The sequence below is a fragment of the Protopterus annectens genome, chromosome 6.part1, assembly GCF_019279795.1.
Source record: "Protopterus annectens isolate FY-2018-M chromosome 6.part1, PAN1.0, whole genome shotgun sequence".
Taxonomy (NCBI): Eukaryota; Metazoa; Chordata; order Ceratodontiformes; family Protopteridae; genus Protopterus; species Protopterus annectens.
Window position 1 is genome coordinate 481,315,820 of NC_056738.1, and position 15,501 is coordinate 481,331,320.

At 38.5% G+C, this 15,501-nt stretch overlaps 1 protein-coding gene across 2 annotated transcripts in view; it reads left to right on the forward strand.

The window, feature by feature from the left end:
- TMEM41A (transmembrane protein 41A) overlaps positions 1–15,501 on the forward strand; it is a 327,557-nt gene that overhangs the window by 150,444 nt on the left and 161,612 nt on the right. For both annotated transcript variants that reach the window (XM_044075936.1, XM_044075935.1), the window contains exon 3: positions 2,832–2,993. In XM_044075936.1, coding sequence (XP_043931871.1) covers positions 2,832–2,993 — 162 coding nt within the window. The remainder of the gene's footprint in view (positions 1–2,831; positions 2,994–15,501) is intronic.

Below are 15,501 nucleotides of genomic sequence, written 5' to 3' on the forward strand. Positions count from 1 at the left end.
ATGCCTTAGGTGGTGCTGCAGGGCTGCCTATGTCGGATGCACATACTACACTCCCTGCACATGTTTGGAAGCAGGTAGTGTCAACTTAGGCATCCCTTTTACTTTATGTGCGAGACGGAGAGGGGTATCATTTCCAGAGTTCCTACTGAGCCAGTGTATGTGCTATGCGTTGCCTCTTTGCCAAGGCCAAAGCATACTGGGCATGCCTCCTTCTGCCTACTGGGGCAGGCTCAGGTTGTTCCTCCTCTGAGTCATGCTCTGCCTGTGATGGCCTTGGCAATGGTGGGGGGCTGTTTGGCCCAGGCCTGTGCTGGTCCTGCTGCAGCTGTTTTCGCAGGATCATATTATGTAGCATAGCACATGCCATGACAATTTGGGTACATGTAGTTGGTGAGTACTGCAAGGCTCCACCAGATGTGTTCAGGCACCGGAACCATGACTTGAGCAGCCCAAACACACGCTCTATTACATTACATGTTTGTGCGTGTGCCTCATTATGGCGTTCCTGTTCAGGTGTGTGTGCATTTCTGATGGGTGTCATCAGCCATGGCTCCAGTGCATAGCCAGCATCCCCCACTAGGTGACCATGTGGGATGTCCCCATTGGCAAATGTCTGGTACAGCTGCGTCAGATGCCAGATATGGGAATCATGGTAGCTTCCAGGGCAGCCTGCACACAGACATTCAGTATTATGCCCTGGGCATCACACATGACCTGGCAGTTGATGGAGGGGAAGCCCTTGTGGTTGTAGACCCTACCCCGCTCACTGGCTGATACTTTGATGTGTATGTGCGTGCAGTCTATTGCACCCACTACCTCAGGGTATTCCGCTATTTGCTGGAAGAGATGCATATTGCTGGCCAATACCTCATGGGAATTGGGGAAATAAACGTGATCACCCACATGTGCTGACATGGCATTTAGGAACTGGTGTAGTACCCTGGATGCTGATGCCTGTGATATCCCCATCATATCACCAGTTGGTCTCTGGAAGGTACCTGTTGCTAATATTTTTAGGCCAACACATACCTTGGTTTCCACTGGAATGGGTTCCCCTCTGTTTGTTCTGTGTGTGAGGCGTGGCCTGCACAGCTCAACAATTTGCTGCAGAAGGTCTCTGTCTACTCTATAGCGCTCCACTATCTCCAGCTCATGTAGCCCCTGGTAGGTTACCCTGGGCCTGTACATTCTTCTCCGTCTCCTCACTGTGGGTTGTCCAGCAGCATTTCCATTGTCACCACCCTCAGCATGTTGCATATGTCGCCTTATAACAGCAATGACAGCCCCTAACATTTCTTTGTCTCAGTAAAGCTTTTTCAGTTTTCACTTCTGTTAGCTTACTGCAGTGTTGCAGTGTCTCTGAGAAAAACATAGTGGAAAGTTGTTTGCTGAGTTTTAAGTGCTGAGCTGGGCTAGTGTACTGCTTGTGTAATTGCCTGATTCTGATTGTTTTCACCTGCTAGCTCTGCTAGTACTCCCTGGTAGCTTCCTACTATTTGTTGTGCTTCCTTTTTCCTTTCTGTTTCCTCAGGGGGGAGCGCCACGCACACAAGCACAAACACGCGCACAGCAGCTCACACATGCTTACACGGACTAAAACTTGCTTATTCGGGTTAAAACGCGTGCACACCAGTGCAAACGCACTTACAACTCTTTAAACAGCCTTATATATGCTTACACACTGTTTTACTCGGGTTTACACATGTGCACACACACGCGCATACCCGCTCAACAAGAAACTTTGGTGTTATTCACGGCATACACCTTCCATTTCTTGGCTTTCCCTAGCCTACCTGTTGACACACCTCTTTCCATGATGTCTAAATGACAGCAGACACATGCCACTCTGCTCCAATGAGCTTCACTTCTTTCATACATACATACATACACCCCTCGTGATGTCACCTATCTTCTACTATGTTACTCCCCATATCCTACTCCTACACTCCACTGACTGTGCTCATTTGCTATGTAAACTAGCGATTCACTATCCTAACACTCATTTACATAGGATTGCCTACTAATGCTTGGTTACATGTCTTAGACTGAGCTTCCCCCCTTAGCAACCTCTACTCGGTGGCCATCTTGTCTTCAGCCTGCCATTCCCTTGCATTGTACATTACCACTTTCAATAAAATTCACATTTGTGGGTTTTAATTTGTAGTATTCTGTGTTTTAGAGCACAGCCCGTTTGCGCGGAGCTGCGCTACGCTTAAACATCAGAAATCGGCGAAAAAGAAATATTTTTATTTTAATTTTCCATCAGGGAACATTTCCAATGGCCGTATATTTGGCCATTAGCATGCTTCCTACACTGGATGCAGCCTTTATTTGGAGCTGTCATGGCTCCGTTTTGCTATTTGCAGAATGGTAGTCAACTGAGTACGTTTCTGCAAAGAACACTGCTCTTACTCGGACAGGTTTGGGTTTCCTGAATCGTAAATCTACCTTATTTGCATGCCTTTCGCCTGCATTTGAGGTGATTTGCATGTCCCAGCCCTGTCCATGTAAGAGCCGTTCTAGGAGCTCTCTTACATGCCCCTACAGGCTGTTCCTGGATCGCTCGTCGGACATGATGGCTGCATGGAGTCTTACTCTACTCTTAGACTCTGTGCAGGCCATCGTGAATCTGGCCCTATGTCTTTTGAAGTGCTTACTCCATCCCACATTTTCATGATGCATATTTACCCAAGTTTGTGAGCTGATTTGCCACATGTTACTCTTGCAATATGCTGCACATGAGCATGCTTTTCTGTTCTGAATTGAAATATAAATACATTGATGTGCAGCATTTGTAAAACGTTAATGTTATTTTTGTTTTTTTTTCCTAGAACATGTTAGCTGGTGCTCTGTTTGGACCATGGTTGGGACTTTTCTTGTGTTGCTTTTTAACATCATTGGGCGCTACCTGCTGTTTCCTGCTATCAGATGCTTTTGGGAAACAGTTTGTTGTTCACTATTTTCCTGAAAAAGTTGCAATGTTGCAAAGAAAGGTATAGTATGAGAGTTTAATATTTTATGTCATGTTACTGTTCTGTTAATTCCTGAATATTTCAAACAAAATAGCATTACTTTTTATGTTTTGTTGTATGTGCCTATTTAATAGTTTTCTCATCCCATTTGTCATTTCATACCAGGATTAGAACATACAACTGTTAGGCTGGTGGGCATTTCAAATCTGCTCCCCCTTCCACCCCCCCCCCCCACACACACACAGAATGTTTTGTTACCTTCAGCTTGTGCTGGCTGCTTTGCAGGCTGACAGGCATAATATGTTTGATCCTTGATGGTAAAATTATCTGGGCTAGCCTATTAAAGATTGTAACCTACTTTCTCTTCACCGTCTTTTTTGGCATCATACAAAATAACTGTACGTCAAAAGCTGTTGAGTCTTGTAAAGTGTAGACTGTTCTTGATACTTGTTTTCAAGTGAGCAGCTTGTGAAATGGCCAGTCCTTTTGTACCCAACAGCTGTAAGTTTTTCCATGTAGAGTTTATCATTGTAGAAGCTGGTGAGTGACTTAGTCTACCATTTTGCTGGACTGACCCTGTGTCTGTTTTTGTTAAATGTTCTATTCTGCATTGTGCAAAAAAAATCTATCCCACTGATCTGGACTCCTTTTTACAGTGTATCATCTTTCCTTTTAATACTGTCCTAGATAATTCATAATCACTGTTTCTCACTGTAATCACAGCCCAGTAGAGCTTGAAAACTGAATTGTGTCAAAAAGCTGCTCAATATTATATTTTATGCATAAAAAACAAATGTGCACAAAGAAACTCACTATACCAGCATGATCACTGTATTGATTATGATGAGTAAAACATTTGTCTGGCTGTTAATTTTCCATAGACGATGTAAATTGTTTAGTTTTCAAAGCCTTTTTGATGATATGAGGACCTTTTAGCACAAGTCATCACTGTCAACAGACCAGCAGTGAATTCTTTATGGATTTTAGATTTCTTTTACTGTCAGTTTTTGCTACAAACTTCTTGTGTCTCTACAAAGATGTAGATTAAGTAATTTATATTTCTAACATTTCACAAGGGAAGCAAGACTTTTGCTTTTTTCAGGACCTTTGATACAGCATCTCTAGTGCCCTTAAAACTGGAAGTATCATGGTCTGTAACATTTGTGTATAAAATTAGGTGTGGCTTGCAACATTCTTTGTGAAATGGTCAGGTATTAGTTTCATACCATCACAGAGCTTAAATACAAGTCCTTTACTAAATTTGAAATTTGGACATGTGTAGTACTTTGGAACACTGAAGCTGAGAAGGAGAGGACTGTCTAGTTGCTTCCAGATATTTCAAAACTTGAAATACAGATTTGAAAGTTTACATATCTTTATCCAGTGGTAAGCTTCTCCCTGTCTGCAGTTCTTCTTTTTCATTTCCCTGCCAGGTGGTGTTTAGGTTGTCTTTAGACTGTAGAATAGGCATCTTCTTTCAGAACTGGTGACACTTCTGTTTCCTGCCCAGTTTCATTTAATGAGAGGGTGCAGAATGTCAGAGTTAATAGCTAATAGATGTGCTGTTATGTCTTGCTGTTAGGTGGGTGCAGTAATATCACTTTTCGCAGGTTACATCATTGCCATTCTCTTTTCTGTGACCAGAACATTTGCTATCACATCAGCTGTTCAGTCTATATGATGCCTGAAGAACTTACCCTTTACAGCTAAGAGCTGTGCTATTCCTGACTACAGTAGTGGGTCGGGGCAGAAATCTGTAATTATACATTTGTCATTCATTTATTTATTTAGTAAGGGTGATGTATCCCAAAAGCCCCTTTTTCAGTTATGAATATATTATAGTAAGCTAAAAGATTAAGAAGTGTAAGAGACACATATACAGATGGTATTAGGCAAAGGAAGAAGTGCTGTACTTCACAAAGTTTGTTTCCCTGGGTCGCACCATGTATCTGGTATAAATAAAGTCTCATCTTTTGACATCAGTTAAGTTATCAGAGGTGGAGTTTGTGGTGCCAGTGTGTGAAGCTGTAGTCCAGCAATGAAGGAATATATGGAATAAAATGTACAGTGACAAATATAAATTTCAAGGAAAAGATGAGTGATTATGCTTATCAGGAGGTATAACCCTAAGTAAAAGGATGAGATGCTGATACGAGGAAGCTAATTCAACTTAATATTAAAGAACTTTTACGAGTGTTAAAATAGATTTTTTATAACTTAAAACATTTGACTGGAATTTTTGCACGTTATTTGAGGAGGCTAGAGGTAATTGGAGTTGATGAGTTCCGGCATGATTATCAAGTTACCATGATGTCAGCTAAACATCAAGTTGGCACAATTTAATGACAGGTTAAGTTTAATATATGGAGCAGCAGTTATGATGGAAGATAAGGGTCTAAGGAAAAATATGAGATTAAATATCTTGGGGCAGTAGATTGGGCATGTCTTGCCTGTTTGCTGAATAAAGGCTTTGAAGGATATTGGAGAGAAGCCCTAATATGAATAACCTGTTCATGTGTTCTATACTCAGTGCTGAGGCCCTAAGGCCATCAAGGAACACTGATTCCCAGAAGTTTGGCTCATAAACTCTAGGTTTTCCTTAAATACCTTAATTGATGATTAACTTTGTATCCAAAATGGTAATTTATTCCATCATAATTGTATTCTTTATGTCAAAAATATTCTCCTATTCTTGATTTACATGTTGCAGTCTTAAATGAACACTTTGCATGTTTATATGTTTTTGAATTATCATTAACATATAGATTCATTGAAGCCAATAGCATGTCCTTATGCATGGCATTATAAACCAGTATCAGTTTACCTCTAAAATAATAGTAATGAATAGTAAACAGACCTAAAATACCAAAATACTGTTTGACAATGACAGAATACTTTTTGCAAACCTTCTATGTATGGATTCCAGTCTGTTCAGTTATTATACATTATAAGTAATAAGTACATTGTTATATTCCAATATAGGTCTAATAAAAGTTTTATATAAGTGAGTTAAATACTGACTTCTCTTAATGTAACATTCCAATCCCCAAATCATTGTATACATCAATTTCCACTAGTTCCTTATCCTGTAGCAGTAATGCCTCCCTTGGTAAATGCTTTCCAAAATACATTACAGTACCCTCTTTTTTTTCCATCAAAGTAAAACTCATTACCCCTGTGATGTTATTAGATAGTACCATTGTGCCAGGGAGAGTAGGGCAGTACTTATACATATGCCAGCATAGCTAGTTGCAGTTTTGTAAAGAATTGTATGTTGTTTGACTGTCACACTAATTTGTACAGATGTTTGAGTTAAAAATGTATTTGTAAAGTTACTTGTGTTAAAAATGCATCAACAGTATGTCTTGCTGGACAGAAAGAATGTAAGCATGTATATTAGATTGTATTCTTGTAACTGATCAAATGGTATGTTTTATCAGAGAACCCTCGAAGGGTGTAAAGTTTGAAATTGTGTTACAGCTTTTGGATGCTGCCAAAAATCCCAGCAAAGCTCTGTGTGTGTGTATTGTACCAGAGTCGGGTGACAAGATGTGATGTCATCCTTTAACCTGCATCTGGCTTCTTTGGAACCCTCACAGTAGCAATTTAGAATCTGAGAGTAAATATTTCTGACAGGATATATATCCACACAGACAAAAAGATACATCATCTTGCTTTTGCTGTGGTAAGACAGTGAGCACACTTCAGCTTGCCTTGCTTTAGTATGTAGTGAGGGAACAGTATTTCTTTAGTTAGTCAGGGACATTTAGTGAGAATAGTTTAGAATTGTATTCTGCATCTGTGAGAAACTATCCGACTGTATTATTTTTTATATCTCTCTGTGGTTGAAACTCTGTTGTTTATTGTATTCAGTATTCTCCTGTTTTGTGTTTTATTACTTACCATTAAATATTTGAATAACTTTCATTGTGGCTGGTCTGTTAGAGAACACTTTTGAGAGTACTTACGCTTGTTTTAGTGACAATGTGACCGCTCCTGAAAGCCTTGCTGCTTTGGTCACACTGTAGCATTGGTATTAGTATTAATTTTACACAGTATAATTTGGTACCCTTTGTAAGAGCCTTAGGGTAGCTGATTGGTGGCAGCATGATTACCTCAGAGTCTGGGCAGAAAGGGGCACAGCTAGTAAATCTGTGCTAGCTTTTCCCAGGTTTGCGGTGTGTGTGTGTGTGTTTGTGTGCGCACGCTTGTGTATGAGTGTGTGTATGTGCATGCATATATGTGTGTGTGTGTGTGTGTGTGTGTGTGTGTGTGTGTGTGTGTGTGTGTGTGTGTGCGTTTGCGTGTGTGTGCATGAGTGTCTGCATGCGCGTGTGCTTGCTTGTCTGTGTGAAACTCAAATATCCAAGTGTGTGTTTATGAGCTTCCGGGAACAGGAACACAGAGCTCCAAAGTGGTCAGTGTGGAGTTTTATGTGTGTCTAGAGAGAGAAAGAGAGTTCAACTGCAGGTCTGGAATGTGCTCCCTGTTTGCTCTTGAAAGAAATTTTGCTTGGTGCAGGGAGCTGCATCTGGAAATGATGTTTGAATCCATCTTTGCTTTTAGTGACCATCCCTCACCAGAGTCAGTGGTGAGGATTGAGTCTACTTGATTGCTGGCCTGGAGTAGGGGTACCATCTCAGCCCCTTTTTTATTTCTGCCAAATAATCACTGATAGATTCATAGTCCTTACTAACAATACAATACCTAGCTTATAGTCATACATGCATATTTGTTATACTAATTTATTAAGTTCTTCAGAAATGTAGAAAATACAACATTAAACTACATTGTTCCCAACACTAAACCTTGTGGGATACCTTTTAGCACTGCCAGTGAATTAGAACAGCATCTTTTAATATATATTGCCTGTGATCTTCCTTTTAGCCAACTTAAAATCCAGTTTGTTATAGAAGGATTGCAGTTATCTTTAGCTAAGATGTCTTGTATTCTGGAATGAGGTAGTAAGTCAACATTCTTGGGTAAATCTAAGAGTATAACTAAGACACCTAAACTCATGTCTGTTACATGAGTTACCAAATCATAGAATTTAATAAGTCTTATTTGAGTTGATATTCCCTTGGTGTATTCATGATGTTAGATATCAACTAAATTCATCTTTTCTCTGCATAGTTCCATAAATTCTAATATGCATCTCAAATAGCACTTAGCAATAATGGACATTAGCTTAACTGATATGACCACCATTTTTATATATTCAGGTAATATTAGATCTCTTCCATGATTGTGGAACAATTCCCTTACCAAAGAAACTCTTTGTCTAAATTTTCTAATTATAATAGGTGGATATTGCTGACCCCAGTGAGGCACATTTTTTTCATTTTTTCAAAAGATTTAAGTACAAATTTCCACAAAATTGCTGGGCATTCATGATCAAATGTATGCAATATTTCAGTCCTTACATGTTACCATTATCTCCAATTGGAAAATTTGTTTGCAGTGCCTCTTGAATTTGTTATACTGTTCCCCTTAATTTCGAAAGATAAGATTGCACTTTGAATTTTTCTAAATTAATTTATATACTCATAATATGCCTTTTTATTATCAGTATCCTTGGACAGTCTTTTCTCATATTTTATTATTTCTTCTCTTATTCTAAATTTTAATGCTTTACCTGTGGTGTTCAGTTTTGCTTTGTTTAACCATGAGTGGTATTGCTTGTAAAGCCTGAGCACCCTTTTTTTTCTTATAGAGATTTAACAGTTAAGTGCTCCACCAAAATTGGAACTGTATGCCTTCCTGGACTTTGTTCACGGCTGTTTATTCTATCCCTTTGCATAAGGTCTCTTCCAAAATTGAATAGCCAGAATCAAATTCTTCATTAATCTTCACATCTCCTCATGTTCTGTTAAGTAGTTCTTCCTTAATTATGTTATAGTTATTTTTTCTAAAGTTATAACTTGTTCTTTTACAACTCCATCTCTAGCTCTGGAGACTGAATCAGGTTTGTAGTGCTAACAAAATTATGCACAGAGGACCACGTTGTCACTTCTGGGATAGACTTAGAGTCCACCCCTTTCTAAAAACACCAAGATGTAGCCACAGCCCTAGTGGGGTGAGTCCTGACTTTCTAAGGTGAGCATTTTCCAAGGTAAGTGTAACAAAACTTGACTGCCATCTAAGGATGGTTTGTTTAAAAATTAGTTGTCCTTTCCTTAGGCCATTAAAGGATACAAAAATTGTTTAACCTTTAATCTTATCCTGTTAAAATCTCAAATGTCAGTGGATGTCTAAGGTATGCAGAATGTTTTTTTACTCTTTTTTTGGGGTCAGGATAAAACACAGGGAGATGAATGGTTTGATTCAAAGTAAAATCAGTGACAACCTTTGGCATCAAATAAGGGTTAGTTCTGAAACTCACCCCATCCTTGTGGAAAATCAGAGGATGTGTAGGGCCCATAATCTGTCTAGCGGAAGTCAAGGTTATAAGCAAAGCAGTTTTTCATGTTAGACATTTTAAAGATGCACTGTCTCCATGTTCAGAAGGAGAGATAATTAACTTCTCCAAAACAAAAGTAAGATCCCAAGGAAGTACCACTTTTTTCTAAGTGACCTTATATGCAAAACACTCTTTCAAAAACTGTTTAACTTGAGATAAAGAAGAAAGAGGAGACAAAGGCAGACAAGCAGAAATTGGTCGAAAAATATACCTTTATAGGCTGAATTAAGTAATTCACATTGGTACTGAAGAACCAGACTAAGCCCCAGCTTGGGATGAGTCTGGTACTCTTTTAGGTAGGTATTAGGCTAGCTGCCCTTGTGGGCCATTTTAAGCCTCACCAGTTCCCTTTTTGTGCTTGAAATACACTATCCCATTTGGTTATGTTTTGGCCTTTCCCATCTCAAGGTCAATAATTGTGTATTACCTCTAACAAGAATAACTAGGATCATACAATAGATAATTTGAGGGGACCCATACATGTGATAAAGCATTTAGGAGCTACCTCTGACCATTAGTAATACAGGGGGCAGTCTTGGGGTAAAATTTCTCTTTCCCATCCATAGATCTTAGCTGCTCTTGAATGTGGACATAGATGAAGTTTGTTTGATCTAGATGGGGTGCCTATTCCACAGCAGCGGTATTATCGGAAAGAGATACCTGTCCCACCAAACCATTCTGTTGATGTTGCAGAAGAGGTTTAGATCCTTTAGACCAAGTATTTCTGAGGCCATTTGACTTGCTGATGTATAGTACATTTATAAGTAATGGGTCATAAGATGTTTTGTATGCCAGGCACAGATCACCTCTTAGCAGTCTGTGGGATAGCAAGTATAGTGACAGGGTTTTGAGTCAGTCCATGTAGGATATGTTGTTTAGGCCTTGTATCTATTTAGCAAGATATATCTTGTGGGCATTCCTGTTGTTGCATTTGTCTGGACAGATGCATGTCAAAGGGGGGTATTATATTCACTGATTGTCCTAATGAGGGTGTAGTAAAGGGGGGACAACAACATCCTTGGATCTAAACACACTCCCTTTGTTTATATGCTGTGCAATATAACAGGACTTTCTTACAACAATCGACACATGTTGGTCAAAAGTTAGGTCACTGTCCACATAGTTTCCCAAATACTGAATAGTTTGAGTGGCTCTTAGGGGCATATTGTCAATGTGGTAGTTCCCTGGGCTAGATGACTTCACAAAGGATACAATAAAGCATTTTTTGCCATTTAGCTTTAGTCCATGATTTTGGTACCAGTTATTTGAGACAAACCTTCCTGCAGGATTGCCAAGTAATTTGGGGATTCAAAGAGTGCTCCTAGCTTGCAGTCATCTGCAAACTTAGTCAGCCAGAGCCCTTTGGTATTGGCTTTTACTTCTCAGAAGTAGATGCCAAACAGAAGTCTCAGCACAAAACCCTGGGGAACTTGACTAGTCATTTTGTGGAGATAATTTCCCCTACTTTTATTATCTTTGTCCTATCTGTGAGCCAGATGGTAATCCATAGGGGCCAGGGTGAGTAAGGGGAGGGGGAAGAGACATAGATAAGTCAATGTGCTTTATTTTGAAAGGTGGGTCCCTGGGATTGACTGCTTACATCAGGTTTTTCCCTTTATTCCAGTTTCTTTAATACTTCTTCTGAATAATTACCAAAAAAAAGGTGTCTGTCAAGAGGAGAATTAAGCAACTGAGCTTTAACATCATAAAGAAAATTCTGTAATCTTATTGTTACATGTTTATGCATTACAGTATCAGTAGCAGTGGACCTGGTCACAGCATCTGCTGCATCATAAGCATACTTAGCGACATTCTTAGAGATGCATGAAGCATAGTTTAACATTTCTAACATGAAATATTTAGTGTCAGAGCTAGGAAAAGAAGCTACAGTTTGCTGCATATTCACAAAAATAGATAAAAGACACTTGGACATGTGAGCCTGACAGTTAGTAGCCTGAAAAGACAGATTTGAAGATGTATAGACCTTCTTTCCAAATCTGTCTTTGTCATTTGAGGCAGGGTTAGAAGCAGAAAGACCTTATATAGTCTGTTCCCATCCACAGAAATATAAAATCAGTTGTTTCTTATGGACAGGAGAGCAAAAAAATTAGCAGCAAAGGATGAGAACCACAGGTACAAAAATCCAGTAAAATACCGTTTATTGGTAAGCACTTTTGTCAGGTTTAAAATCACCAAACTTCTTCAGACACCATTTTACAAACATGGCCAAACAGTTATACCAGTGTCATAACTAACAGCAGCCAATGACATCAAGTAAATACCCCCCACGTGATTCATTTAAAAATTTAGGAATGTACAAGTTTAAAAATACATGTTCCTTAAAGAGATATTCACAGTACTATTAATGTTGCATTACATCCATCTACCATTTGAATTTATACATTACACCTCGTTTCTAGTGATAAAGAATGAAATTCTATCTATCATAGGCTTTTAATTTAAGCAAACTAGAAACGGACACCATGTCATTTAATCCTGGCCGACAACTAGCATTCGGATAAATTTGCCACCATACCTCTTTCTCTTCTAAATATAGCTTCCATGGTCCCCCATGAGCTTCACTTTGTATCTGCTGTAATACCGTAAATTTAAAAGTGGATTAGGGAAATACCTTTAAGTGTCTATATAAGGCATTGGTTTCCTTGTGTTGTGCTATTTCATAAAAATGCTCATAAATTCTTTGCGACGGTTTACGTTGTGTTTTACCCATATAGTATCCATTACATTGTGTGCATGGGGCAATATAAACCACTGCCTGAGAATAGCAGCTATATTTGCCCTTTATTTTTATGGTCTTGTCCACTACCTTAATGCTGCACTCAATAAAAATATGTTGACATTGATGGCACATACCACATGGTGCCATCTGACAAGCCAGTGTGTTGGTATCAATACATTTCCTTTCCAAAATATTTTTTATATTACTATCCCTTCGATATACTCTCTTAGGGGTTGGTCCAAAGGTGTCCAGCATATCTTAGTCCCTTTTTATAATACTCCAATTTTTGTTTAAAATATCAGTTACCATGTAACTGTCTTCACAGAATGTAGTAACAAAAGGACAGAAAGAAGTATCATTAGTAAAAGTTACACTCTTTCTTTGCCATGACTAGATTCATATGTTGCTAGAGTACTACTAGTAATAAACTCATATGATGATTCTACCTGTATCCCAGGTTGAATGGGGGGGGGGGGGTGATGTTAAACTTGACCCTTGTGTTAGAGGTGCATAAAAGCCAGTATTTCACTTCCTTATAACTTCATCCCTTATACCATGAATAAAAGGTAAGGAATACCCCCTATTCAAAAACATCTGGCCCATTACATCACATTCACTCCAAAAAAAATCTTTAAATTCAAAAACCATTCGCGCTGCTCTTACAAGTTGCCCCTTAATGATTCCACGTTTAACATGTGGTGGATGACTACTAGTGTAATGTAAATAACAAAAAATGTGGGCTTTCTATATGTTTTAGATTTAATTACCCTACCTTCCGTCCTGGATAATTCAACATCCAAATACACTATACAGTCCATACCCACTGTGTAAGTGAATTTCAAAATGTCAGTCACCTGATTGATATATTCTACAAATGAGCTTATTTCCTCTGGGGGTCCCTTCCAGCCAATAAAGAAATCGTCCAAAAAGCAGGCATACATAGAGAAATAGATGAAATCTGCTAGTAAAAATAAAACATCTTTCCCACCAGGCCATAATGATATTGGCATACAGTGGATCACAGGCAGAGCCCATGGCCACTCCCTGATTCTGCTGGAAATAGTGCCCTTCAAACTGAATTAAGTTATATCTTAACACTATATCCATTAGCTGACAATAGGTGTTAATAACATCTTGGTTAAGTTCCATCACTTCATGTAAAAATTCACCAAACCATTCCATACCAATTTGATGGGGTATGCAACTGAACAAATCTTTCACATCTATAGTAATGAAACTTTCATCATATATAGGTTTTAAACTTACACATTGACAAAAAGTGCCATGAATCTTTACAAATAAGGAATCTTTAAAACAAAAATTCTTAACTTGTTATCAAGGAATTTTTCTATATAGCTAGTTTTAGACCAACCAGTATCAACAATTGGGTGTAGGGGGGTATTATTGAGATCCTTATGGATCTTCGGTATACCGAAAATCACTGGGATTTCATACCTATATCTCTATGTATGCCCGCATTTTGGACAATTAGTTTATCTTCTGAAAGGGACCCCCAGTGGAAATAAATTCATTTGAAATTCATTTACACAGTGTATACAGATTATATAGTGTATTTGGATGTAGAATTATCCAAGACGGAAGGTGGGGGAATTAAATCTAAAATATATAGAAAGCCCACATTTTCTAACTGCTATTTACACTACACTAGTAGTCATCCACCACATATTAAACGTGGAATCATTAAGGGGCAACTTGTAAGAGCAGCCTGAATAGTTTCTGAATTTAATGATTTTTTTGAGTGAATGTGATGTAATGGGGCAGATCTTTTTGGATAGGGGGTATCCCTTACCTTTGATTCATAGTGTAAGGGATGAAGTTCTAAGAAAGTGAAATGCTACCTCTAATACAAGGGTCAAATTTAACATCACCCCCCCCCCCCATTCAACTTGGGACACAGGTAGAATCATCACATGAGTTTAAGACTAGTCATAGTCTAGCAATATATGAATCTAGTCATGGCAAGGAAAGTTTAACTTTTACTAATGATACTTCTTTTTGTACTTTTGTCACTACATTCTATGAAGCCAGTTATATGGTAACTGATATTTTAAACAAAAATATAAAAGGGGACTTAGATATGCTGGACACCTTTCTACCAACCCCCTAAGGTAGTATATAAAAGGGGTAGTAGTATAAAAAATATTTTGGAAAGGAAATGTATTGATACCAGGACACTGACCTGTCAGATGGCACCATGTGGTATGTGCCATCACTGCCAACATATTTTTATTGGGTCCAGCATTAAGGTAATGGACAAGACCATAAAAATAAAGGGTAAATATAGTTGCTATTCTTGGGCAGTGGTTTATATTGCCCTATGCACACAATGTAATGGATACTATGTGGGCAAAACACAACGTAGACTGTCACAAAGAATTTATGAGCATTTTTATGAAATAGCACAACACAAGGAAACCAATGCCTTATATGGACACTTAAAGGTATTTCCCCAACACACTTTTAAATTTGCGATATTACAGCAGATACAAAGTGAAGCTCATGGGGGACCATGGAAGCTATATTTAGAAGCGAAAGAGGTATGGTGGCAGATTTATCTGAATGCCAGTTGTCCACCAGGATTAAATGACATGGTATCCATTTCTAGTTTACTTAAAATTAAAAGCCTATGATAAATAGAATTTCATTCTTTATCACTAGAATGTGGTGTAATGTATAAATTCAAATGATAGATGGATGTAATGCAACATTAATAGTGATGTGAATGTCTCTTTAAGGAACATGTATTTTTAAACTTGTAGGTTCCTGAATTTTTAAATGAATCATGAGGGGGTGTTTACTTGATGTCATTGGCTGCTGGTAGTTATGACACTGGTATAAATGTTTTGGCATGTTTGTAAAATGTTGTCTGAAGAAGTTTGGTGATTTTAAACCTGACGAAAGCGCTAACCAATAAATGGTATTTTACTGGATTTTTGTACCTGTGGTTCTCATGCTTTGCTGCTAATTTTATGATCTTCTGGTTGGTGAAATTTTGCTTTTCCTGATTCTTATGGACAGGCAGTCAGTAATCCAGGGAAACAAAGGCAAAGCAAGTGCATTATCCCAGGCACCTAAAAATTGAGGAGCAGCTATTGATTTAGGGAAAGCCATACCCAGTAGCTCATAATATCTTTTCTGAGATTCTGACACTTCCCTACCTTCCTGAAATAGTATTATCCCCCCAAACATGTTGTCATTGGGGCAGACTAAGGAGAGGGTATCTGCTGATTCAGACTCAAAAGGAGTAAAACTGGGAGGCATAAACCAAGCCCTCAGTATCTGGTTCATAAAGAACCTATATTAGTAAG